Below are 26,871 nucleotides of genomic sequence, written 5' to 3' on the forward strand. Positions count from 1 at the left end.
TTCTTACTCAGTTTCATACTTTAATTAGTATACTCCTGTGACATGTGTATATATGACTCACCGATCTCTTACAAAGTTTTTCTATTATGGCATTTGAGGCATGTTCAAGAGAATTCTATATGAAGAACCTAGTTCATCAGTATGTGTTCATATGAAAGCTCAGGTATGTTTTCTATACTCTGCACAATTAGAAAGATTAATTATCCAATCATGAGCAGAAGTTCTACATTGGTCAAATTCCCAGAAATTCTATCCGTTGAGCATTGTACCAGTTTCGTTCTCCTAGAACTCTAAAAACCGGGATTTTTGCCTAAAATCTAGCGATGCCTAATAATTGCTAAGAGACTGGAATTACACTTTGATTAGACCTCTATTTGACCTCTGAAAAGGCTGCCATTACTGCACCTATGACTAACTGCCTTTAAATACACACCACACCTCTTCTTCATAATCCCATAACCGTCAAAAATTAAATCTCCAGTTCTAATTGATTTTCTTCCCCAGAAATCCCAAATTGCCTTTCTTCTCAGAAATTCCCAAAATACTTCCATAGTCGAAGAACCATGTCTAACCCCCAAGATAATCCTGGCTCTCCCCCACCAGCATCCCCCTCTAACACATCCTCATCTACTCCTTCTAGTGAATCTCCAAAACCTAGGTTGCGTAGGCAGAAAATGTTGGCTAGAAAAACTATAGCATCTGGAGCCCTAAGGAAAGTTCTAAATGAGAGACTGAAGGCTAGCCAAAAGAAAGAAAGCCCTGCTCACGAATCTGACTCCAGCTCTAAGTCTGGAGCTTTTATTTCTGCCAGTGAAGGTGAAGAACATGGGTCTTCTGACACTGAGAAAATTCATGAAACCCCTGGTGAGGTAAGTTCTTGTGTGGTATCTTCTACTGTAGTTGAAAGCACTGAAAATAGGTTTGTTCTAGTTGGTCCTATTAAAGATGTAAAGGTGGCTGAATCAAGTAGGAGTGGAGGTAAAAAGAAAGGAAAAGAGAGAGAGAGGGAGCAAGTGGTGATGAGAGGGGTAATGGGAAAGAAAAAGTTCTTGCTATCTGTGGGAGTATTGAAGAAAGTGGCATCAAGTCAGGGGGAAGTGGTTCTGGGGAGGCGGCTGAAGGGCTTGTTCATCTAAGCAAGCAACAAGAAGAACCTGTTTCATCAGCTGAGGAAACCCTGGCTGATCTTCTGAAGAGGGTTGGGGCTAGTTATGATCCAAAGAAGCGCAAAGCTTCTTCACAAAAGGCTCCAACTGCTTCCAAGCCAACCAAGAAAAGCAAAACTTCATCCCCAAAACCTACTGTTCCTTCAGTGCCTAAGGGAAGAGCTACTAGAAGCAGGGTCAAGCAAAGTGAAGCAGAGTTACAGAAAGCTCTGGAAGAAAGCAGGAAGAAAAAGAGGGAGAAGGGAAAAGCAAAGGTTGTAGAAAGCTCTGAAGTAGTAGAAGAAGAGGAGATGGAACTGGTCCATCAAGAAAGAGGAACAACTGAAGAGGTTCCAACACCCAAATCAAAAAGAACCAAGACTTCTTCAAAGAAGTCTTCCTGTGTACCTGTACCTGCTGAACCCTCTTTGGCCAAGAGAACAAGATCTACAGTGAAAGGAAAGCAGGTGAAAATTACTGAGGAAGATGAAGAATGGAGTGGTGAAGAAGAAGAGGAAGAATCTGAGAAAGAACAAGAAAGGTTTGCCATCTTTGGCAAAAGAAATTTTTTGAAAGGAAGGCTGCTGAAAGACCTGGATGAACCAGGAATGAGGAGGTTGGTGGATGCTCTTACTGCACAAGGGTGGAAGGACATGGTCCTGGAAATGGATGGAAGGCTGGCCAGGAAAGAACTGATTGAGTTTATGGCAAATGCCACTGTGAAGAATGGGGTAGTCACCAGCCTGGTGAAAGGAGTAAAAGTGGAGTTTGATGCACTCAAACTGGGTGAGATTCTGGACATACCTAATGAAGGGTATGATGATTATACAAGGCAAAGGTGGCCATGTCTGGATTCTCTCCCTACTGCTCTCCAAATCACTAGGAATTTCTGTGATGCTAAAGCTGCTGAAGATGTGCCTGAAGCCAGGTTTGTGCAGAAAAGTGAGATGAGGCCTGAGCACAAGGTCCTGTTTGAGTTTGTCAACAAGTGTCTACTGCCCAGACAAGAGAGAAGGCACACTGCCAACTACATGGACCTGGTTCTTATGGAGTGCCTTGTGAGAGGAATGCAGATCAATTGGCCTGCTTTTATTGTCAAATTACTAGACAGGGTCATCAATGGCTCCAAGGCTCATGCCACTCCATATGGGTTCATATTGACTACTGTTCTGGACAGGCTGAATGTGCCTTTGAAGAAATGGGAGATGGCATCAAGCAAGGAACATTTTGGCGTCAAGACTCTTCTAGCTTGTGACTATCCAGTCAATGCCACCCCAGTTGAACCTGGTTCATCTCTGAAGACACCTATCAACAGCAAGGTTAGGGCCTTGGTTCAGGAGTGTGGAACTAAGGATGATGAAATTGCTAGGCTCAAGGCACGTGTGGCTGAATTGGAGATCGAGAGAGATGGCCTTAGAACTGAGCTAGCAAAAGAAAAGGAGAAGAGTGATGGAATGCTTCAGAATATGCTAAACCTTCTCCAATCTCAACCATCTAGTTCTTCCAAGCCCTAGGCCTTCCAGCACTTGTCTTTAGATCAAGTCTAGTACCCCCAGTGACCCCAGTGACCCGATTTAGGGATGTTTCAGTTCTTTTTGCTCATGTTTTGGAAGTTTTTTCTTTCTTTTTGTGGTTTGTTTGTGGAAACATATCCTTATCAATGACTACTGCTGTTTCTCTTGTTCTATGCAGCTTTTGATCTTAATAGTTCAATTATGTCTGTTGATTATTGATAATTTGATTCATGTTTTCACTTGCAGTTGCCTTAGTGACCATGAGTAATTATTAAAATCTGGGATTCACATTGGGTATGCAACTTTTGGATGATGCCAAAAGGGGGAAGAGATATTGTGCTTTACTCTTTATTCTGAATAATGTGATATTTATAACCTAATTAAATCTGGTCCTTGATGATAAGTTAAAATTCTAAGGTAAGTGTTGATAGTTAAGCTGAGTTCTTACAGATTTTTTGATCAGTAAAAGCACAGAGTTTGTCATCATCAAAAAGGGGGAATTTGTTGGCCCAAGTTCAGGTGAAGTTTTGAAGAATGATAAATGAACTCAGTCATGGACCAGGTCCATCATGTGAGGCACAGTATTTATCAACCTATACATGTGAGATGCACGTGAAGGAGATAAGTCTCAATGATCAAGCAGCAATATCTCCTGAACTAATCGGAAAGGTTGCATATTGGATAAGGAGTGAAAGTCTCCTTATGAGAAGAGAACACAATCCGCATAAAGGATAGGGTTGGAGTTTGTGTTGTTCAAGGACTCAATTTCGATGGAAGATCAGCAATTGAGTCTTAATCAAACTCAAATTACTAACTCATTAAATAACAGTGATTGTTCTCTTTATAGGTATTGCACAAACGCAGAAGTTAAACTAAATTGAGAGCAAAAGAGCGAGGCAATTTTACAAGCAATTTATGTGAGATTCAAGTGTGCATTCCTGAAGCTACTTGGACAAGATAGAAGAACCAATTCCATTGTGTCTTTCTTTTATTCTAGTTCAATTGTAGTAGGTGATTTAAACTTGTACCTTTCAGCTTTCATAGAAGCATTTGTATTAGGTACTTTGAGTATTCAAGTTAGAGTTAACTTGAAGTTGTCGCAACAGCTGAGGCTGTGTGCCATAACGGGATTAGAGTTTAATCCTTAGGTTTACAAGAGTTTTGTAAATGCTGTTTTGGCTCAGTGATTTTAGTGGAAGTTTGGGAAAATCCTACTGAGTAGTAGGTCGTGGTTTTTTCACCTTTTGAGCCAGGTGTTTTCCACGTAAAAATCTCTGTGTTCTTTATTTTATGTTCTTTTAATTCCGCAAACAGTAGTAATAAGTACACCTAGAAGAACCAGGTTCTTCTAGATCGAAAATTGGGTACCACACAAATCACCCCCCCTCTTGTATGGTATTAACGTTTAGAACATCAGTTGTTCATTCATTTGCTGGAGATTAGACTGGACATTATTCATTTGAAATGTATACCACGTGGGGTTCTCTATCTGGTTCTTCACAATAAGTTTGTTAGATCATCAAAACATAAGAAGCATAAGGCAAAGACATTGAAAACCCATCAGGCGCGATTCATAATAAATCATCGTGAATATGGGTACGGTTCCCGTGACATAGTTATGATACATAATTCCCAAATTCGGGTGTGCATTTCATGTGACCCGATCATAACAACTTTGAATAATAATGATAAAATAAACATATCGCAAATCGCGGGTGCATTTCATATAGCGTGGTTTGCAATGTGTTCCCAAACGACAAGTGTACGACAATCGTAACTTGTTCAAGAAATAATTCCATAAATCCTAAAAAGCGTTTAAATAATTAAAAGCGGTTTAAAAGGTTCAAAATTCAAAATAGGTTTAAAACTTGCAATTAATTAGATAATTAGGCCAATTATTAATAGTTAAGCAACCGTGCTAGAACCACGGAACCCGGGAATGCCTAACACCTTCTCCCGGGTTAACAGAATTCCTTGCCTAGTTTTTCTGGTTTCGCAGACTTTTAAATGAAGTCAATTCTCCTCGATTTGGGATTTAAATTAAACCGGTGACTTGGGACACCAATAATTATTCCAAGTGGCGACTCTGAATTAAATAAAATAATCCCATTTCGATTTATGTCACTTAAATTGGAAAAACTCCCTAATCCCTCTCGGGAAAAGGAGGTGTGACAGCACTCAGCTCTTGTTTTTGGCACGTCTACTCCTTCAGCATTCTTCTTCATGGTAGCCAGGGGACCATCAGTGACAATGTCCCATAGCTAATAGTCTTCTCCGATGATGTGATCTCTCATCCTGTTTTTCCACCAGGAGTAGTACTGGCCATTAAAGAGTGGAGGCCTAGCAGTGGATTGCCCTTCCTAGTTTCCAGGTGGTGCACTCATCTTGATCTGTTCCTAAGGTGTTAGCCTCTTCAAGGATAACCCGCTCTGATACCAATTGATGTTTTATACTTCAATACCAGACAAGAGGGGGGGGGGGGTGATTTGTGTGGTGTCCAATTTTTTGCTTAAATTGATTACGGAAGGACTTGGTTCTTCTATGTGTTCCTTATACTACTGTTGCGGAATAATAAATGTAGAAAGTAAAGAACACAAGTATTTTTACGTGAAAAACACCCAGCTCAAAAGGTAAAAAAAACCACGACCTACTACTCAGTAGGATTTTCCCCAACACTTCACTAAATCACTGAGCCAAAACAACATTTACAAAACTCTTTGTAAACCTAAGGATTACCTCTAATCTCGTTGTAGCACACAACCTCTAACTATTGCGACAATTTCAAGTTAACTCTAACTTGAATACTCTAAGTACCTATTACAATTTCCTCTAGATAAAGCTGAAAGGTACAATATGAAAACACCTACTACAATTGAACTAGAATAATAAAAGACAGACACTTGGAACTGGTTCTTCTATCTGGTTCACGTAGCTTCAGGTTTGCACACTTGAATCACACACGAACTGCTTGCAAAATGGCCTTGCTATTTTGCTCTCAATTCACGTTTAACTTCTGCGTTTGTGCAACCCCTATAAAATATAACAACACTGATATTTATAGAGTTAGTAAATAAAGATCAACTAGAATTCTGATGCTACTCTTCCTTGGTGGAAAGTTCTAGTTGATTTCAACTTCTAACTCCTTCCCTATCTTGGACAGTGTTCTCTTTGATTAAGGAGTCCTTATCCTTATCAATTATGCTACCTTTTCGATCAGGAGAAATCAAATACACCAATTTAAGCTTATCTCCTTCACATGCATCCCACATGCTCGAATCTGCCCGTTTCTATGCACACACGGGATGGACCTGGTTCATACCTGAGTTCCTTTGTCAGTCTTCAAAACTAACCTTTACTTGGGCCAACACTTACCCCATTACTTAGTATTTTCTCGCCCAATATGCACAAACACTGCAGCCAATAGCAAAATCTTGAATACCCAAGAGGAGAGGAGATTTAGGGGGCGGAAGGAAGTTCACCCGTATCCCCTTCGTCGGAAAATTATACTACATATATAAAGTAATTTTTTTATATCTCTATATATTCTATTTTGAATCCCCTTTACACAGCCTAAAAGCATCGCTCAATTCCCACTAACCATAGTCTCTTTTAATTTTTTTTTACTTTTTTGTTAACCCTTTAGCGGAAATCATGCCTCCGTCACTGCCCAAGAGACACTAGGAATGGTAGTGCACGTTACTTTGCATGGGATCATTTTAATAGCCAAGATTGTCACTAAAGGAGTCGAACTCTACAAAGCACTAAAGAAAATCTCTGCCTTCTCAAATCAGGTGACAATGGTGTTTTACGAATTTGATGGTCAAGTCTACAATGAAATTTATAAAGCTGTTGAAATCTATTTGGGCAACAAGATTTATTCCGAAAACCGTAGGTTCAAAGTGAGTAAACCTGAGAAGAATTTTAAAGTCACATTGGATCACAATGAGAAGGTGAAAGATGTTTACGATGGTCATAAATTCAAGTGGGTTTGGTTAGATTCTAAAAGCGTAAGATCTAACATGGGGAGTTGTTTTGACCTTACTTTTCACAAGAAGCATAAGGAACTTGCTTTACTTGCCTTACATTACTAAAAAGGGCAGCCCGGTGCACTAAGCTCCCGCTATCCGTAGGGTTCAGGTAAGGGGCGGACCACAAAGGTCTATAGTACGCAGCCTTACCCTGCATTTCTGCAAGAGGCTGTTTCTACGGCTCGAACCCGTAACCTCTTAATCACATGGCAACAACTTTACCAGTTACGCCAAGCTCCCCTTCTTGCCTTACATTACTAGAGAAGCAAATCATTTGAGAAAGAATTAAGACAAGACAATGAAGATTTCGCACTGTGGAGTGTCAAAAAGTATGTGGAAGCTAAGCCATTGAATCTATATCATTTTTAAGCAACTTCGATATTATATGTAATGTTTGTCACCTCTTGGATTTTGTGTTTTATGAAATTTTGTTAATTTGATGAATTCAGATCTAGAAGAATAGAAAGATGAAGACGAGAGGAGAAGAACTGGAAATGGAAAGCTCATTGTTCCATTGAGAAATTCACTGTACATCTCTAACAACTAACCGACTAACATGTATTTATACTAACTAATCTCTAACTCAACTATAGTTACTAGTATGTACTCTAGTTAGCTAACTATGGTTTATAAATAACAACTAACTAACACTAAGTACTTGTCCTGTATCAATACATTCCTCAATACCCCCCTCAAGCTAGGTCTAAGGAAAATGTTCTTTAGGCCTAGCTTGGATAACAAATGGTCATGTTGAATGCAACTTAACCTCTTTGTTAATAGATCAGCTGTTGCTCAGTAGAAGGCAGATACACAGTTTCAACCAATCCCTGCTGTACTTTCTCGCGAATGAAATGGTAATCAATATCAATGTGTTTAGTCCTTTCGTGAAAAACTGGATTCGCAGCAATTTGCATTGCAGATTTACTGTCACAATAGAGTGGAATAGGCAAAGTGAGAGATACTCCCAATTCACTGAACAGACCAACCAACCACACTATCTCTGCCACAGTTGATGCCAAACTCCTGTACTCTGCTTCAGCTGAACTACGAGAGATAGTATTTTGCTTCTTGGATTTCCAAGATATGAAAGAATCACCAAGTGTGACCATATAACCAGTCACTGACTTCCTTGTATTTGGGCAAGAGGCCCAATCAGCATCACAATAAGCTTGCAACTTGTTAGAACCAGTAGATGACATAAGGATTCCCAGACCAGGATTCTTCTTCAAATATCTAATCACTCTTAAGGCATCTTCAAGGTGCGATGTCTTAGAAGCATGCATGAATTGGCTCAAACATTGCACAGCAAAGGAGATATCTGGCCTAGTAATAGTTAGGTAAAGTAGCCTACCAATCAATCTCTGATAGGCTCCAGGATCAGCAAGCAAAGTATCACTGGTAAGTCCAAATTGATGATCAAATTCAGCTGTGGTTAACTTCTGATTCACCTCAACAGGAGCCCCTACAGGTTTTGCCCCTGCCAAACCAACATAAGAGATAAGTTCGAGGGAATATTTCCTTTAATGTAACAAAATCCCTTCCTTACTTCTTGCAAACTCAATGCCCAATAAATACTTGAGCTCCCCCAAATCTTTGATTTTGAAATTTTGATGAAGTGTAGCTTTGGTGTCTGATATAAGAACAGCATCATCTCCAGTGATGAGCAAGTCATCTACATACACTAGGATGATGACTATTCTTCCATTGATATGTTTGGTGAACAAGGAATAATCAAGATGACTTTCTTTGAATCCGGACTGAGGAAGAGTTGTAGTTAACTTGATGTTCCATTGGCGTGAAGCATGTTTAAGCCCATAAAGAGACTTGTGTAGTCAACAAACTTGTGTCTTTCCTGCTGAATGTGAGAAACCCTGAGGTAGATCCATATATACTTCCTCTTCCAAATCTCCTTGCAAGAAAGCATTATATACATCCATTTGATGCAAAACCCAACCTTTTGCAGCTGCAATAGCAATAACAGACCTAATTGTGACCATTTTCACTACAGGTGAAAAGGTCTCTTGATAATCCAAGCCTTCCTTCTGACTATATCCTTTTGCCACCAAGCGAGCCTTGAACCTTTCTATATCTCCAGAAGCTCTTATAGACCCATTTACAACCAACTGCCTTCTTGCCATGAGGTAGGGTTACTACTTCCCATGTGTGATTGTCTTCTAGAGCTTGAATCTCTGCTTTTATAGCTTCAATCCATCGCACATCTTTGGCTGCTTCATAATAAGATGCGGGTTCAGTTTCTGAAGAAACCTTAGCAACATAGGCTTGATATTTGGCTGAAAGGCCATCATAGTGTATAACATCACTAATTGGATATAAACAATGATTTGCAGAACTTGATCCTCTTTGAGGTCTAATGTAGTCTTTGAGCCAAATGGGGGGTCTAGTGGTCCTGCCAGACTTTCTCTGATTATAAACAATGGGTGATTAACTTTGTCCTACATCAGATGCCATAGATGCCTCATTTTTAATAGCTGGTGCTTGTATCTCTGAAATAGAAATGGTACCCTCTTATGCATTGCTAGGAATAGAGGATGATGTGGCATGCATCTCATGTGCAGGAACATCAGCTGCTGTGTCAATATGAGCAGTCTCAAATGACTCATCACCCCTGCTATCAATAGGTGACAGTAGACAACCATTGTTGACTATGGAAGTTGATTGAGAGAACACTCTGAAATCTTCATTATTATATTGGAAAGGATACACATCTTCATGGAAAACTATATCCCTGCTCACAAACATAGATCTTTGTTGAATGTTATATAACTTGTAGCCCTTCTGTGTAGGAGCATAGCCCAGAAATACAGACCTTATTGCACGAGGACCAAATTTGTCTCCCTTCACTAAATTAGTAGCAAAGCATAAACATCCTAGAACCCTCATATGAGATATAGAAGCTTCTCTGCCAAACAACACTTCAAATGGTGATTTGTTGTTCAGAACAGTAGAGGGTATCCTATTGATGATATACACTGCTGCCTCCACACATTCCCCCAGAATCGAATAGGCAAGTGAGCTTGAAACCTTATAGCCCTTGCTGTCTCCAAGATATGTCTATGTCTTCGTTCCACCACTCCATTTTGTTGTGGAGTATATGGACAAGAACTTTGATGCACAATGCCATGCACTGAGAATAATTCATTGCAACTCTGATTAAAAACTTATGTGCCATTATCAGATCTAAAATATTTTATCATCTTGCCAAACTGTGTTCTAACCATAGTAATAAAGTGCTTGAGTACTGTAACTACATCAGATTTAAGATGCAATAGAAAAACCCAAGTCCATCTAGAGCAATCATCTACAATTGTGAGAAAAAACCTTTTTCCATTATGAGTTAAAGCTTTGTAAGGCCCCCATACATCCATATGTAGTAAATAAAAACAATCTACTGCTCTAGTAGTACTTATAGGAAATGGAATTCTAGCTAGTCTTGCCAATGGACAAATGTCACAATGGCTTATTCTAGTACTATAGCTACCAGTGAAACTATGCAACTTCTTAATGACTGAAACTGGAACATGTCCCAGCCTCCTATGCCACAACTCAGTATCATCTCTGACTACTGTAAATGACTTAGCTGGATTCTTTAATCTTCTTTGTGTATGAAGCACATAGAGTTCCCCTTCCTTCTTACCAATCTCCTTCGCCTTCCCAGTAAAGAGATCCTGTAAAATACAGAAATCAGGATAAAAGTTGCACAACACTTAAGGGCCTTTGTCAATTGAGACACAGACAATAGGTTAAACTTGAATGCTGGCACACATAAGACACCTGTAATAGTTTCTCCTCCATTCAGTTGGCAACTTCCAACATGAGACACTTTAGCTGAATCACCTGTAGGAAGCTGTACACTGCCTGCATTTCCTGTTGTCACTTTATCATGTAAAGTATCTTGGTTACCAACCATGTGATTAGTGGCCCTAGTATCTACAATCCACTTTTCATCAGACTGTTGAAATATGAAACATTACCTGCCATATGTGCACAAGCAGGAGATTCTGAGACATGTGTTTTATTCAGCATAGTATGGATTTGTTGATATTGCTCCGGTGTAAAGACTGGTGCTGGTGCATACTGCTGTTGCCCTAGCTGCTGTCCTTGTCCAAGGCCTTGTTGACCATAATTCTGTGATTTAGTCAACATTCCATCTGATGAATAATAAGTACCTTGGCTTGGAAGACTACTGGTCATATTTGCCTTCCTCTTTGGCTTAAAATCTGCAGGGTAGCCATTCAACTTGTAACAGTTTGTCTTCAAATGCCCTTTCATGTTGCAATATTCACACCTCAATAATTTGTAGCAGTTATCTCTTGTATGCCCTTTCATATTACAATAGTCACACTCCAAATTGTAGTTTTTCTTCATCTTTTGCCCCACTTTTGATGAGTTCAAGGCTGTGGGATCTGAGGAATCAGGAACATATGAACTATTACCAGCTACAAATTTTTGACTTTCATCTTGCAGAATCATTGCATATGCTTGATTAACAGTGGGAATTTTAGACTTCATAAGAATTTGACTACGGGCTTGGCTGTAACTATCATTAAGTCCCATCAGAAATTACCATAGTCGCTGATATTGTTGATGATCTACAAATTTTTTAGACTTATCACAGCAAGTAGGAGGTGGCATTATCGAATCATATTCATCCCAGAGATCCTTTCGTTTAGAGTAATACACAGACACACTAGACATTCCTTGAGTTAATGTGATAATTTCTCTGTGAAGATAATACATGCGTGAAGCATTCACCTTACCAAAACGTTCACGCAGATCAACCGAAATTGCACATGCATTTGAGAGAAACAGAACACCACTCAATAAATCACGACTAACATTATGCATAATCCATGATTTTACTATAGCATTACATCGATCCCAAAGGTTAGCATACTTATCTCCATAGGTGTCGCGTGTAATGGTTCCATCAACAAATCCCAGCTTGTTGCGAGTCAACAGTGAAACCTCCATAGCTTGGCTCCACATAGTGTAATTCTCCATTCCGATCAACTGGAAACCTAATGATAACGCTCCAGGTGTATCAGATGGATGCAGATATAGAGGATTATTGTGATCAATCACAATTTAGCTTTGATCAGCAACTTCATCAATCGCCATTGAAAAAAATTAGGGTTTTTGAACAAAAAAATAGAGGATAGACATAAGGTCGATGTATCTCTCGTTCTTCAGCAAATTCACAGTGAAGAACCCTAGATTTGATTGATTATCTGCTCTGATACCGTGTTAATTTGATGAATTCAGTTAACTTGCAATTCAGATCTAGAAGAATAGAAAGATGAAGACGAGAGGAGAAGAACTGGAAATGGAAAGCTCACTGTTCCATTGAGAAATTTACTGTACATCTCTAACAACTAACCGACTAACATGTATTTATACTAACTAATCTCTAATTCAACTATAGTTACTAGTATGTACCCTAGTTAGCTAATTATGGTTTATAAATAACAACTAACTAACACTAAGTACTTATCCTGTATCAATACATTCCTCAACAAATTTCAAGTTGCTTCGATTGAGAAAAACAAAAACAATCTATATATAAGAAAACAGTATGTCAAATTAATTTTTGAAGGGTTGAAAGCATAGGGTCCTTTCACAAAATGCTAGATCATATATGAATTATATGTTGTGTCATCATTACCACGGAGAAAAAGTAGATTACTTTTAGCATTGTTGCGGAAATATTGGACTACTAGTATAGTGGACAAGTAAAAATGAACGGAGGAAGTACTAGTGGTTGTAGCCCGTGCTAGCACCGAGCCCAAGTTCAGAAATTGATTCCTTGTATTGACTTTTGGTACTTCGAAAAACTTTTAGTCGAAAGCCATTTTTTGGTAATTAAAAGACGTTGTTATTATGTTAATCCTTTATTTCCCATTCTTTTTCTTTAAAACTTAAAAGATCAACAAATTTTTATAGATAAAACCTATGTTTTTGAGATTTTAGTAATCCAATCTATATTAGCAAGTCTCACTTGAGCATAATTGCAAGCTATATATCTGTAATGAATAATTTTTTTTTATATTTGTTTCGCCAAAAAGTTTTCTGTAGGTTAATCTTATTCCCTTTTTTCAATTTGATTGTAATTCATGTGTTCAATAGGGTACAATAATATTTATATTATAGGTTCATCCAAATTCGGGAGGGTTAGTTTGAACTTTGTATGCATGTTAAAAGATTCACTAAAAGTATCAAATTGATAGATTTCGAACTCAGTAAATAAAATAAAACTGTGGTAGAATCCGAAAATCAATCTTAGACTTGTCATAGTGTGCAACTGCAGTTCAATTAAATCAACCATAAAAATACTTCTAAATACATTTCCAATACGTCACGATAGCTAATTCTATTTATTATTCAAGCAGATATTTTTTAACTTTATTTAAAAAGCAGTATTTGCAGTGATATAAGGAAAAGAATTGTGAATTTAATTTTGGGACTACGAGGCGGTTCCTCGGGAGTTCCCTTTATTGATATTTCTTTATTGATGTTCTTGTCTTCGGTGAATTTGTTTCATTTAACGTGTAAATTCCTGTCTTCTTCTGTGGTGTATCAATTGCCTTTACTGTGTATAGTTAAATTGTAGCATACTCACTTCTTGTTCCATTCCCATTTTCATCATTAATATATTGTTAAATCTTTTGCCCTGTTTATTATTATTTATTTCCGGTAGGGCCCTGACTTGACCTCGTCACTACTCTACCGAGGTTAGGTCTGGCACTTACTGGGTACCGCTGTGGTGTACTCATACTACGCTTCTGCACATCTTTTTGTGCAGATTCAGGTACTTCCTACCAGATCAGGTATCAGTGAATATTTCTATTTTTCTATTTCTATTCTTTTTCTATTATATAGAAAAGCCTTGATGGTCGACCAAGGACAAAGTGGTAATTTTACATAGCTAATTTTAATTTTAATATTTATTGATCTGATAATAGCCGTGTCCTTCCTCACTGCAAGCTTCTTTAATTTTTGCTGACTGGATGTTTACATTGGAATCTCTACATACATGTGAATATTTTTTTCTTCAATTTTATAAGTACTATATTTTCACTCAGATTGGATTTTTTGAAGAAGTTGGGGACCTTCCATTCTATTCGATGCAGAGACTGCTACTGTAGTCATTCGATACAAGGTACTTTTTTTCGTGTTCCTGTAGTCATTTTTCCTCATCTTATTTCTCATTCTTGAGGAAGCATATTTTTAAGATAAGAAGTTGAAACTTGGAGACATTTTAAAAGATGACATGATAACTTAATCTGAAGGTGGAAACCCAAAAAATATAATATTGAACATTCCATATAGATGTTGCTTCCCAGTGCTTACTTTGCTTATTTGAATTTTTATTGCTGCCTTTTTTTGTGGATTCTCTAATGTGTAGCCATTTTAGCATTTTCTGCACGAACTTATGGAATTATTTAAGCTTTTTAACATTATTGAACTACCTGACCAACTGTGAAATAATGACCTTAACTTTAGGAAAGACCAAGTAAGATTTGTTGCTTGAGAAAAAAGACTAAGTAGTAGAATTGACAGCACTGACCAACAACAACAACAATAACAACAACCAGCACTGACCAATGAATCAAGGTGTGTATTGTAGTATTAGAAGTGGGGTTCATGCTAAGCTAACAATTCAAGGTGTGTATTGTAGTATTAGTTTTTCATGGTTATTAGCTTTAGGCAAGCTGCAAAAGATTAATTAACAAGAATTCCAAGTGCAGTACTTAAGGAACTTCTTATCATTTTTCCCCTACGTTATGCCTTTATAAACCGGTATTTTCTTATATTAACTGTATGGTTTTATTCTTACTTGCTATTGCAGCAGAGCTATAGTGTGGTCTTTCTATCACGTGTTACTTACCAATATTTAATATGAACATCTTTTTACTAAGAAATCAAATTTGGAATCAGCTAACATGGGTCTCTTTGACAGGGACACAATATTGAGATAGTATGGTCTTGTGGATGAGGTATTCACATTTGAGATGAGAAACTATCACCTGCTATATTATTATTTCTGTTGGAAGTTCATTTTGCGGGACAAAATATTTATGGGTGAATTGGGTTAGATGTACTGAATTTGCATGAAGAGCTTGTAACATAGAACATGCTTGCCAATTATAGTTTTACATTTTAATTTCTTCACGTACCAATAGTTTTATTATAGACTAAAAAAAAAATTACTAAATTACAGTACAGGGAACACATCTTATCTTGTCATTGTGTAGATTGTATATATGTAAAAAGATTAGTCTATGTCATCTTGCGAGCACACAACACCCACTGAATCGATGTTTTGTTAAATTTTGTACAACTTGGATAACTTTTTCCGTTCAATTAGTGTGCAATATTATTTATATATGAATTGTTACCATGTACATCTTTCGATCTTTTCTTTTGTCGTTCTGCATATTTGTCTATACAGTATCAGTACAAAAGTTATCAAGATTAATTAACTCTGTTATTTAAACAATCAAAATAAGAGTAAGTATTCAAGCTATTATATTGAGAAATCCATCTAGTCTCCAATAAAAAACGTTAGGGTTTGGCTCTGCTCCAGTAAATCTCAATGGTTGTTTTGATTAGAGACACGTGTCCTTCACAATTTCAAAGGATAAGATTTGTTTACAGTATTAATGACAATAACTGGAAAAGATATTTAAAAAAATCTACTTTCAGTTCTTGATCGAGCAACATCGGAAACCAGCCAATTTATCTCTCTTTTGAATATCTTTATCAATTGTTAAACATACTAGAACATGATTATTTTCTGTTTCATTAAACAACAATCTTTTTAATATTTTCCTCCTTTTTGGTCTGACTTTGACAATTCGAGGATTTTATTATAACAATAATGTGTGACACGTAATTGTTACATCGAAAGTGAGTTCAAAGGTATATATATATAGAACCAGTATTATAAGACAAAATTAAAATTATTTCTTCTTGCATATTTGCTATAAAAATGTCACGACCCCAATCCCGGTCGTGATGGCGCCCAACACTAATGCTAGGCAAACCCGACCAATTTAAATACTCTCAACCCAAATACGCAATCCGTTAACAAATAATACGATTAAAATAGCAAATATCAAGGTTCCAATCCGAAACTAAATAAAATAGTACGGGAAATAATAACGAATATCCAACCATTCCCTAATCGATCTGGAGTCACGAGTCTAGAGCCTCTAGATGTAACAGAGTACTATATCCATAGTAATAAAGAAGTCTAGGATATGGAAAGATAAATGAAATAAAGGGGAGGAGTCGGGTCCAGCGGACGTCAGGCAACTACCTCAACAACTCCTGAAAATAAACTTCACGAAAACAGCAAACAGCTCCACTAAGTCTCCGGAGCACCTGAACCTGCACACATGGTGCAGGGAGTAAAGTGAGTACTTCCAACTCAGTGAGTAATAAACATATATAATGGCTGAAAGTAAGAAATCCCAAAATATTACAATATAAAGCTATAATCAACGATTCAGCACGTTAAACGATAAAACAACAGCAGACAATGACAATTAAGACCAACAGATGTAAAATGCATGAATGCAATGCAATGCACATGACCGCTGCGACGCGCAGCCCGATCCATTTGGGTACCCGCGCTCACTGTGGGGGTTCAGACTCCGGAGGGGCTCCTACAGCCCAAGCGCAATATCATAGTAACATTCGCTGCGGCGTGCAGCCCGATCCACACTCAGTCCAGATATATATATGCATGCAAGCCACTCGGGCACAGTCAAATTATTTATTTTAGTTTCAATTATTAGGAATTATAGAGCTAAATGTTTAAACCTTTATTTATGTACTAGTCATTTCGAGGTTGTGTCTAACTCAGGACTGATATCATGAAATATGCTAAGCATCATGGAAACAGTGATAAGGATCCCTGAAGGATGCACATGATAGGCACAAAGCCCCAAACAATTCATAAAATCCAAGTAGGATGATTACCAAACAATTTCTAGTCAAGAACGCAGTACGAACATAATTCGGAACGGACTAGGTCACAATTCCCAGTCACAATCGACCCCACACTCGTCATAGAGTACGTGTCTCGCCTCAATATAGCGTCACAATGTGATATACCGGGGTTTCAAACCCTCAGATCATCATCTACATCTATTACTCACCTCAAGCCGGCCACAAGTCTAGTTCGCTATGCTTTTGCCTTTCGAATCAACCTCTTCGCACGCCGAATCTGATTAAAACCACAACGAATACATTACAATAGGCTAAAGAAACATAACCCAATCGAAAAGACTCGAAAAACACCAAAATTCACTAAGTTGGCAAATCCCGAGCCCCGGGCCTACTTCTCGAAAAATTACGAAATTTACATCAATGGATTCCTCGTCTCGCCACGAGTCTACACATACCAATTTTACCAAAATCGGAGTTCAAATGCCCTTTCAAAATCCATTTTTTACATCACAGCTTTCCAAGCCCTAGCTTGACCCGTTTTTGATGAATTTTCCACAATTTACATGTAATTTCTACCATAAACTCGAATAATTAGGCCAAGAGACTTACCTCCAATTGATTCTCAGTCAAAACCCTCGAAAATCCTCGCCCAAAGCTCTCCAAGTCGCTTAAAAATCGTGGAAACTACCTCTTGTTCGCGGATGAAATAAATCCTTTAAACCTTTCTGCCAACAGCGATTTTCGCTTATGCGGTCCCGCTTCTGCGGCCAAAAATACGCTTATGCGGTCTTCACTTAAAAACCCGAACTTCGCTTATGCGACTCGAACTCCACTTCTGCGGTTCCCTCAAAACCGCTTATGCGGTACAATATCCGCTTATGCGGACCCGCTGAAGCGACCAACTTCCGCTTATGCGGAACTACGCTAACCCACACCTGGCCGCTTCTGCGATCGCTCACCCGCTTCTGCGGTCCATTTCCACAGAAACGGAAATACCAGATGACAGCAACAACAGACCTGAAGCAAACTTCAAAACTCTCGTTCAACCACCCGAATTCACCCCGAGGCCCCCGGGACCTCAACCAAAAACACCAATACATCCTAAAACCTCATTCAAACTTGTTCTCATCCTCAAAACACATCAAACAACGCTAAAACCATCAAATCACATCGAATTCAAGCCTAAGTTTCTTAAAAACTTTCGAATTACGCATTCGATCAAAAATCCGACCAAAACACCTCCGAATGACCTGAAATTTTGCACACATATCTAAAATCACATAACGGAGCTACTGCAACTCTCGGAACTCCATTCCGAACCTCGGATCAAATTCTCACCTATCCACCGGAATTCGCCAAAATGCCAACTTTGCCAATTCAAGCCTAATTCTACTCCGGACTTCCAAAATCACTTCCGATCGCACTCCTAAGTCACAAATCACCTCACGAAGCTAACTGAATCACCGGAATTCACATCCGAGCCTTCTAACTAATAAGTCAACATTCGGTTGACTTTTCCAAACCAAACCTTCCTTAAAGAGACTAAGTGTCTCATTTCCTATCCAAACCAATTCAATTCAACTCTAACTCACCCGTTGCTGATAATAAAACATGAAAGAGCAATAAATGGGGGAAACGGGGCTGTAATACATGAGACGACGGGTTGGGTCGTCACATCCTCCCCAACTTAAACAAACGCTCGTCCTCGAGCGGGTCGAGAAGCATACCTGAGGTCTCAAATAGGTGAGGATATCTGCTCAGCATCTCCTGCTCAGTCTCCCAAGTAGCTTCCTCTACGGGCCGACCTCTCCACTGCACCTTTACCGAAGCTATATCCTTTGATCTCAATCTCCGAACCTGACGACCCAAAATAGCCACTGGCTCCACATCATAAGTCAAGTCATCATCCAACTGAACCGTGCTGAAGTCTAACACATGGGACGGGTCCCCAACATACTTCCGGAGCATAGAAACATGAAATACCGGGTGAACTCCCGACAAGCTGGGTGGCAAAGCAAGAATGTAGGTCACCTCCCCAACTCTCCTAAGTATCTCAAAAGGCCAATGAACCGTGGACTCAACTTTCCTTTCTTTCCAAATCTCATAACGCCCTTCATAGGCGAAACCTTCAACAAGACCTTCTCGCCCACCATGTAGGATNAGTGAGTAATAAACATATATAATGGTTGAAAGTAAGAAATTCCGAAATATTACAATATAAAGCTATAATCAGCGATTCAGCACATAAAACGGTGGAACAACAACAATACCAGGACAAGTAAGACAAATAGGTATAAATGCATGAATGCAATGCAATGCACATGACCGCTGCGGCGCGCAGCCCAATCCATTTGGGTACCCGCGCTCACTGTGGGGGTTCAGACTCCGGAGGGGCTCCTACAGCCCAATCGCAATATCATCGTAGCATTCGTTACGGCGTGCAGCCCGATCCACACTCAATCTAGATATATATATACATGCAAGCCACTCGGGCACAGTCAAATTATTCATTTTTAGTTTCAATTATTAGGAATTATAGAGCTAAGTGTTTAAACCTTTATTTATTTACTAAACATTTCGAGGTAGTGTCTAACTCAGGACTGATATCACGAAATATACTAAGCATCATGGAAGCAGTGATAAGGATCCCTGAAGGATGCAAATGATAGGCACAAAGCCCCAAACATATTCATAAAATCCAAGTAGGATGATTACCAAACCATTTCTAGTCAAGAACACAGTACGAACATCAATCGGAACGGACTAGGTCACAATCCCCAGTCACAATCGACCCCGCACTCGTCATAGAGTACGTGTCTCGCCTCAATATAGGGTCACAATGTGATATACCGGGGTTTCAAACCCTCAGATCATCATCTACATCTATTACTCACCTCAAGCCGGCCACAAGTCTAGCTCGCTATGCCTTTGCCTTTCGAATCAACCTCTTCGCACGCCGAATATGATTAAAACCGCAACAAATACATTACAATAGGCTAAAGAAGCATAACCCAATCGAAAAGACTCGAAAAACACCAAAATTCACTAAGTTGGCAAAACCCGAGCCCCGGGCCCACTTCTCGAAAAATTACAAAATTTACATCACTGGATTCCTCGTCTCGCCACGAGTATACACATACCAATTTTACCAAAATCGGAGTTCAAATGCCCATTCAAAATTCGTTTTTACATCACAACTTTTCAAGCCCTAGCTTAACCCGTTTTTGATGAATTTTTCACAATTTACATGTAATTTCCACCATAAACTCGAATATTTAGACCAAGGAACTTACCTCCAATTGATTCTCAGTCAAAGCCCTCAAAAATTCTCGCTCAAAGCTCTCAAAACTGCTTTAAAATGGTGGAAACCAACTCTTGTTCGCGGATGAAAACAATATAAAAAACCCTTCTGTAACAGTTGTTTTCGCTTCTGCGACAATTTCACCGCTTCTGAGGTTTCTGCTTCTGCGGCCTACTCACCGCATCTGCGGTTTTCCTTCAAGTCGCCCAGGACCGCTTCTGCGGTCCCAAAATCGCTTCTGCGGTGACCGCTTTTGCGGAACTTCGTCCGCTTCTGCGGAAAGCCCTGGTCCCTCAAGGACCGCTTCTGCGACCAATACGCCGCATCTGCGGAACCGCTTATGCGGTCCCTTTTCCGCAGATGCGGAAATGACAGAACCAGCAACTTCAAACCTGCAACAAACTCCGAATTCTCTGTTTAACCACCCGAATTCACCCCGAGGCCCCCGGGACCTCAACCAAAAACACCAATACATCCTAAAACCTCATTCAAACTTGTTCCCATCATCAAACCACATCAAACAACGCTAAGGCCTTCAAATCACATTGAATTCAAGCCTAAGTTTCTTAAAAACTTCCGAATTACGCATTCGATCAAAAACCCGACCAAAACACCTCCGAATGACCTGAAATTTTGCACACATATCCAAAATCACCTAATGAAGCTACAACAACTCTCGAAATTCCATTTCGACGCCCGGATCAAATTCTCACCCATCCACCGGAATTCGCCAAAATACTAACCTCGCCAATTCAAGCGTAATTCTACACCGGGCCTCCAAAATTAATTCCGATCGCACTCCCAAGTCACAAATCATCCCCCGAAGCTAACCGAATCACCGGAAATCACATCCGAGCCTTCTAACTCATAAGTCAACGTCCGGTTGACCTTTCCAACTTAAGCCTTCCTTAAAGAGACTAAGTGTCTCATTTCCTATCCAAACCAATTCAATTCAACTATAACTCACTCGTTGTTGATAATGAAACATGAAGAAGCAGTAAATGGGGGAAACGGGGCTGTAATACATGAGACGACGGGTCGGATCGTCACAGTTCTTAATGAAAAATCTGATTCCACCACTGTTTACTATATATATTCTTTAAGAGTTTTTATTCCACGGATGAATAATTTTACTTCATGAATAATTATTAATGATTAAATTCCCTAAATTTTCTTCTATCTGAAAAAGATATTCTGGCAATAAATATTTGATTGATTAGATATACAGTGAATTATGATGGTTAATAGTAGGTAGAAATCAGGATTCTCTCGAATACGAGAAACTAGATTTCTAACCCTCTCGTGTTCCTTCCCCAATTCATATTTGGTGTTGTTCTGCTTACCAGATTTCGTCCACTTCTATTTCATTTTAACCGGGTAAATAGTTTGGGCTCCATGGGTAGGAGTAGTAAATAGTTTGGGCCTGGACATTAAAAGGGTAAATAGTTTAGAATTAATGGGTATAAAGTGAGATTTTCTCTAGTTAATTAGCCTCCAAGTTAGGCCTAAATCACATAGATATTTATCATTTTATTATTAAAGTCGCTTTTGTTTACTATAGAGCATACTGCTCATTTTTTTTTCTCACCCGGTGTCCGGTATCTACATTGGGGTCCGACTAAATCCGGATTCGCGCCGGGAAGTCCCACATTGGGGGGTAAAGCGCTTCCTAACAAAGGCGACTTCATACCCAGGGGCTCAAACCCGAGACCTCTGGTTAAGGATGAAGGAGTACTTATCACTCCACCACAACCCTTGTTGGTGAGCATACTGCTCTAATTGTATGCTCTTTGGACAAATTGAGTCCATGTATGCCACGTAGATGATCTTATTGAAGGAGGTTTAAGAATTTTAATTTTATGGATTCAATACTCGGGTTAACTCATCAACTTATTTGAATTATGGATTCATATGCAGCGATTCTAGTGGGTTTTACATAGAAAAGTTACGAATTCAAATAAACTCATAACTATATTACTAGATATCATATTGATCAACCAATAATTAAAAATGAAAAATAGAAGTAATGAAATATAACGTATCCCCATGCGTTAGTAAATTTGAATAATTACATGATTTACAATTAAAACTAAGATTTTACATCATCTTTGACTTATTCAACACCCGCATTCTCAAATTTCACTAGGATGTATTTAAAGTAAAGAAATTTATAATGTATTTAGAGAAAAAACAGACCAAAATTATAATTTGGAAGAGCGAATCACTAACTTAGAGAAAATTCGTCACATGAATTGTTGATACACAAAATGCGCAGATCGCCATTAAAACTTGTGAGCTAGAACCCTAAATTTGGGTGAGAGAGAGAATGAACGAAAGAAGCTAAGCCCTTTTCTTATTTCTGATATGACCAAAAGTAATTACCAAAAACTAGTTCTCTAGAAACTTCAGTATCTATATATATATATACAGGTTTGGTGGCTAAACTATAAATTGTAGTGTAAATGTAACTAAATGTTGGGCCTGTTCTCTAAGACATTCACTTGGGCCTGATTCATTGATGAGTCTTCAGTTGAGCCCACGTTTACACCCCCCCCCCCCTTCAAGCTGGAGGATTAGAACACCCCAAGCTTGGACAAAAGAGATCTGTGGCGGCACCATACAAGGACATAGTCAGAATATCTGCAAGCTGCTGGCCTGTGGAGATAAAATGTAAAGAGATGATACCATCAGATAGACAATCTCTGACGAAATGACAATCGACCTCAATATGTTTTGTGTGTTCGTGAAAGAAAGGGTTTTTAGCAATGTGGAGGGTAGCCATACTATCACATAACACATGTATGGGAGCAGAAATAGGTAATCTGAGATCAGCCAAAAGTCGATGGAGCCAGGACAACTCAGCTACAACCATTCTAAGGGCCCTGTATTCAGCCTCAGCAGATGATAGAGAGATATTGGGTTGCTTCTTGCTCTTCCAAGATATGGGGCTATCCTCAAGGGTAATGAAAAACCCAGTGACTAATTTTCTAGAGTTAGCACAAGCTGCCCAATCAGAATCTGAATAAGCTTTAAGAGAAAAATCAGCAGCATTAGACAGAAGAATGCCTTGTGAAGGATCATTCATAATGTATCTAAGGACATGGAGACCAGCCTGCATATGTGGAGTCTGAGGTCTTTGCAAAAACTAGCTTAAATGTTGAACAGCAAATGAGATATCTGGTCGTGTGTGTTGCAAAAAATTAAGCTTGCCAATGAGGCGCCTATAGTTACTTGCATCAGCAGGAGGTGCATCCATATCAACCAAGAGCTTGAGAGAAGGATCAAGAGGAGTAACAACTGGTGAAAAATGTTGACAACTGAATTCTGCCAATAAATCTGAGGCATATTTGTGTTGATTCATAAGATAACCAGCAGGATGAGAAGTGATCTCAAGCCCCAAAAAATAGTGAACACATCCCAGATCCTTGATCTTAAATTGGGCATCCAGAAAAGCCTTCAAGGCATCCAACTCACATATGTTATCCCTAGCAAGGAGGATATCATCAACATATACTGCAAGAACCACTAATGAACCATTAGAAATCTTAGTGAACAAGGAGTAATCATTTTTGCTGGCTGTGTAACCTCTGGAAACCAAGGCTTCAGACAATTTAGGAAACAATTGTCTAGAAGCATGTTTAAGTCCATACAAGGACTTTCTGAGTTTACATACTAAAGGGGAGGAAGAAGAAGATGCAGAAGAAGAGGAAGAAGAGATAACTAGTCCAGGGGGAACCTTCATATACACATCCTCATGAAGGTCACCATGAAGGAAAGCATTGTTAACATCTAGTTGAAAAATAGTCCAATTTATTTTCACAGCTAAAGTTAAGAGACATTTAATAGTAGTAAGTTTGACAACAGGAGAAAAAGTCTCCTTATAATCAACACCCTCTTGTTGAGTGTCACCTCTAATGACTAATCTTGCTTTATATCTTTCAATGGAACCATCAGATCTCTGTTTAATTTTATAAACCCACTTACAAGGGATAGCTTTCTTGTGAGGGGGAAGAGCAACTATATCCCAAGTGTGGTCAAATTCCTTCAACATGGCTTCCTACCAAGCAGGATGAGAGGCTGCTTGTTGATAGTATTGAGGCTCATGTGCATGGATGTCAGAAGTAGATAACTTGGTAGAAGAAGAAACAGGTGCAGAGGGTTGAACATGGGAACATACATAATCTGAGAGATAGGGAGGAGGATTGACAGTTCTGGATGAGTTTCTGACAGGAAGAGGTGAGGAAGGAGAAGGAATAGAAATTGGAGAAGAAGCAGGAGGAGGAGATGAAGAAGAATCAAGGTGAGGAGAAGAGGATACAAGTGGCTGGAAAGGAGAAGAAAAAGAAAGGGAAGATGGTGGGGCTGTGGAGACAACAGGTGAAGGAACATCAACAAAGGGATGTGAAGGAGGGATGGTAGTAAAAGAAGAGGAAGAAGTAGAGTGATAAGGAAAGATTGACTCATAAAATACCACATCTCTGGAGCAAAAGACTGAATGAGAATCCAAGTAAAGGAGCATGTAGCCCTTCTTTCCACAAGGATAGCCAAGAAAAATAGTTGCAATAGATCTAGGTTGAAACTTGTCCCTACCAGGCTTGGGAGAAGAGGCATAAGCTAGGCATCCAAAGGATCTTAAGTGAGAGTAAGAAGGAGGAGTACCATGGAGTTTTTCAAAAGGGGAAGTATGCATTAAAATGGTGGAAGGGAACATGTTGACAAGATAAGTAGCAGTTAAAACACATTCACTCCAATATTTCAAAGGGAGTTTTGATTGAAACAGTAAAGCCCTGGAAACCTCTAAAAGATGTTTATGTTTTTTCTCAACTACCCCATTTTGTGTGAAGTATGAGGCATAAAAGTCTGATGAAGAATGCCATTGTCCGGAAAAAAATTCTTACATTCAGAACTTCCCCCCCCCCCCCCAATTCAAAAGCATTGTCAGACCTGAATGTCTGAACATTAGAATGAAAGTGGACCTTAACCATGGATACAAAGGCCTTTAAAATGGGGAGAGAATTACTTTTACAAGACAACAAGTGAGTCCAAGTGACTCTAGAATAATCATCAACTAAAGTGATAAAATATCTAAAGCCATTGTATGTGCTAGTGTGGTATGGTCCCCATATGTCAATATGAACTAGTTGAAAAGGAATAGAAGAGTGAGTGGAACTTTCAGGAAAGGGCAATATTTGTTGCCTAGCCATTGGACAGACAGAGCAATGAAAATGCTGCTTAGAAGAGAGTTTATCAGACAAACAAGAAATAGACCTCATTATGAAAAAGGCATGTGTCCTAGTCTTTGATGCCAAAATACATCAGTTTTATTGCCAGTATTGGAGGAAATACAAGAAGCACTATGATCTTCCAATGTAGGAACAGAAACAGAATTACTAACACAATTAGAAATAGAGTTGACAATGGAATTACACATATTTACAGGAATGCAAGAACTAATTGTAGGAGAATTAGAGAATGAGACTGGAGTTGGTGAAGCATCAGGATGCAGAAAATATAGCCCTTTTTGCAGCTTTACCAATTTCCAATGGCCTCTTTTGAGAAGGGGTCTATAGAAAACAGGCAGATTTGGTAAGAATTGCATAACAATCAAGTTGAATAATCAATTTGTGAATGGAAATCAGATTAAATCGAAAAGAAGGTACAAGAAGTACTTTGTGTAAAGTGATATCATGTCTTAGATGTAAAAAACCAGTAGATATAACTTTCACTTTGTACCCATTAGGTAGAGTGATTAGAAAGGGAGCAGGTAAAGGTTGTAGATTGTGAAGAAAATGTTTGTTTGGTGTCATGTGGTTTGTTGCACCTGAGTCTAAAATCCAAGCATTTACATCTAACTGTGATAAGCCACACACATGAAAGTACTAACTACAGAACAACACATACCTGCAAAGTTGGCATAAGCAGCATTTTCACCAAAAGAGCTCTCAGAGTTGAAACTAGTAGAGACTGGAGGAGCTGTGATATGAGCATGCTGAATAAAAGACATGATTTTCTGATATTGTTCCTTAGTGAAACCATGAGGTGAAGAAGAAGAACTCCCAGGTTGAGTTGGAACATCTGCACTCTGAACACATGAAGTTGAACCCTTCCTATTCTTGGTAAACTTAAAATTTGAGGAAATCCATGTAACCTGTAGCATTTATCAATTGTATGCCCAGTCTTCTTACAGTATTTACATGAAACAGTTGATACGGGTTGCCTCTTGGGCTCAAATTGAACCTTTAGAAGGAAGTTCTTATTGTGAGATCCTTGACTGACTGATGCAAAGAATGATGCAGAATCATTGGAGAAACTAGGAACATGAGATGAACTCTCCTTCTGATGTTCATGATGTTGAAGCATAGAGTATGCTCTACTAATTGATGGCACGGGGGACATCATCATGATGTTAGACTTACAGGAGGAATAAGTGTCATTTAAACCACTGAGAAATTGAAATAGTCGCTGATCTTCTAGGAGTTTAAGCAAAGCACCACAGGTGCAGGTTGGTCCTACATAAGCTGCATTTAACTCATCCCATAAACCTTTCATCCTATTAAAGTATGTAGCTATATCTGAGGATCCCTGAGTTGTTGTACTTATCTCCCTTTGGATTTGTATATACTTTGATCCATTAGACTGACCAAATCGTTCATTAATGTCTGTCCGTATGTCTTTAGCTGTGTTAAATCTTATGAGACTAACTGAAATATCTCTGGTTAAAGAGTTAGTCATCCAAGCAATTAGCATGTCATTACATCTTTCCCAAGCAGGGTAATAAGGCGAATCAGTCCCTGGTTGGGGGTTCCTTCCAGTAATAACTCTAAGTTTGTTTTTAGCTGATAAAGCAATAAGCATATTTTTCCTCCAAGCAACAAAATCCCGACCATCAAACGGAGGAGAAACTAATG

At 38.9% G+C, this 26,871-nt stretch overlaps 1 protein-coding gene across 1 annotated transcript; it reads right to left on the reverse strand.

Moving 5' to 3' along the window:
* Positions 1–9,213: 9,213 nt before the first annotated feature.
* Positions 9,214–11,262, reverse strand: LOC109210784. Its single transcript, XM_019374250.1, has 5 exons — positions 10,680–11,262; positions 10,469–10,635; positions 10,187–10,373; positions 9,730–9,832; positions 9,214–9,607 (listed from the first exon to the last, which is right to left on the reverse strand). The coding sequence occupies exons 1-5, from the start codon at positions 11,260–11,262 to the stop codon at positions 9,214–9,216; spliced, it is 1,434 nt and encodes a 477-aa protein (XP_019229795.1).
* Between the last annotated feature and the right edge of the window lie 15,609 nt (positions 11,263–26,871).

This window comes from Nicotiana attenuata, unplaced genomic scaffold (genome assembly GCF_001879085.1).
Source record: "Nicotiana attenuata strain UT unplaced genomic scaffold, NIATTr2, whole genome shotgun sequence".
NCBI lineage: Eukaryota > Viridiplantae > Streptophyta > Magnoliopsida > Solanales > Solanaceae > Nicotiana > Nicotiana attenuata.

Bases quoted from the DNA above. Each gene is read 5' to 3' on its own strand.
- LOC109210784 (XM_019374250.1), bottom strand. From the start codon at position 11,262: ATGGGACTTAATGATAGTTACAGCCAAGCCCGTAGTCAAATTCTTATG. The intron at 10,374-10,468 runs GTGCCAGCATTC...TGTATTTTACAG, and splicing joins CTATTACAGGTGTCTTATGT to GATCTCTTTACTGGGAAGGC. The intron at 9,833-10,186 runs GTAGCTATAGTA...AATTATTCTCAG, and splicing joins GAAGTTGCATAGTTTCACTG to TGCATGGCATTGTGCATCAA.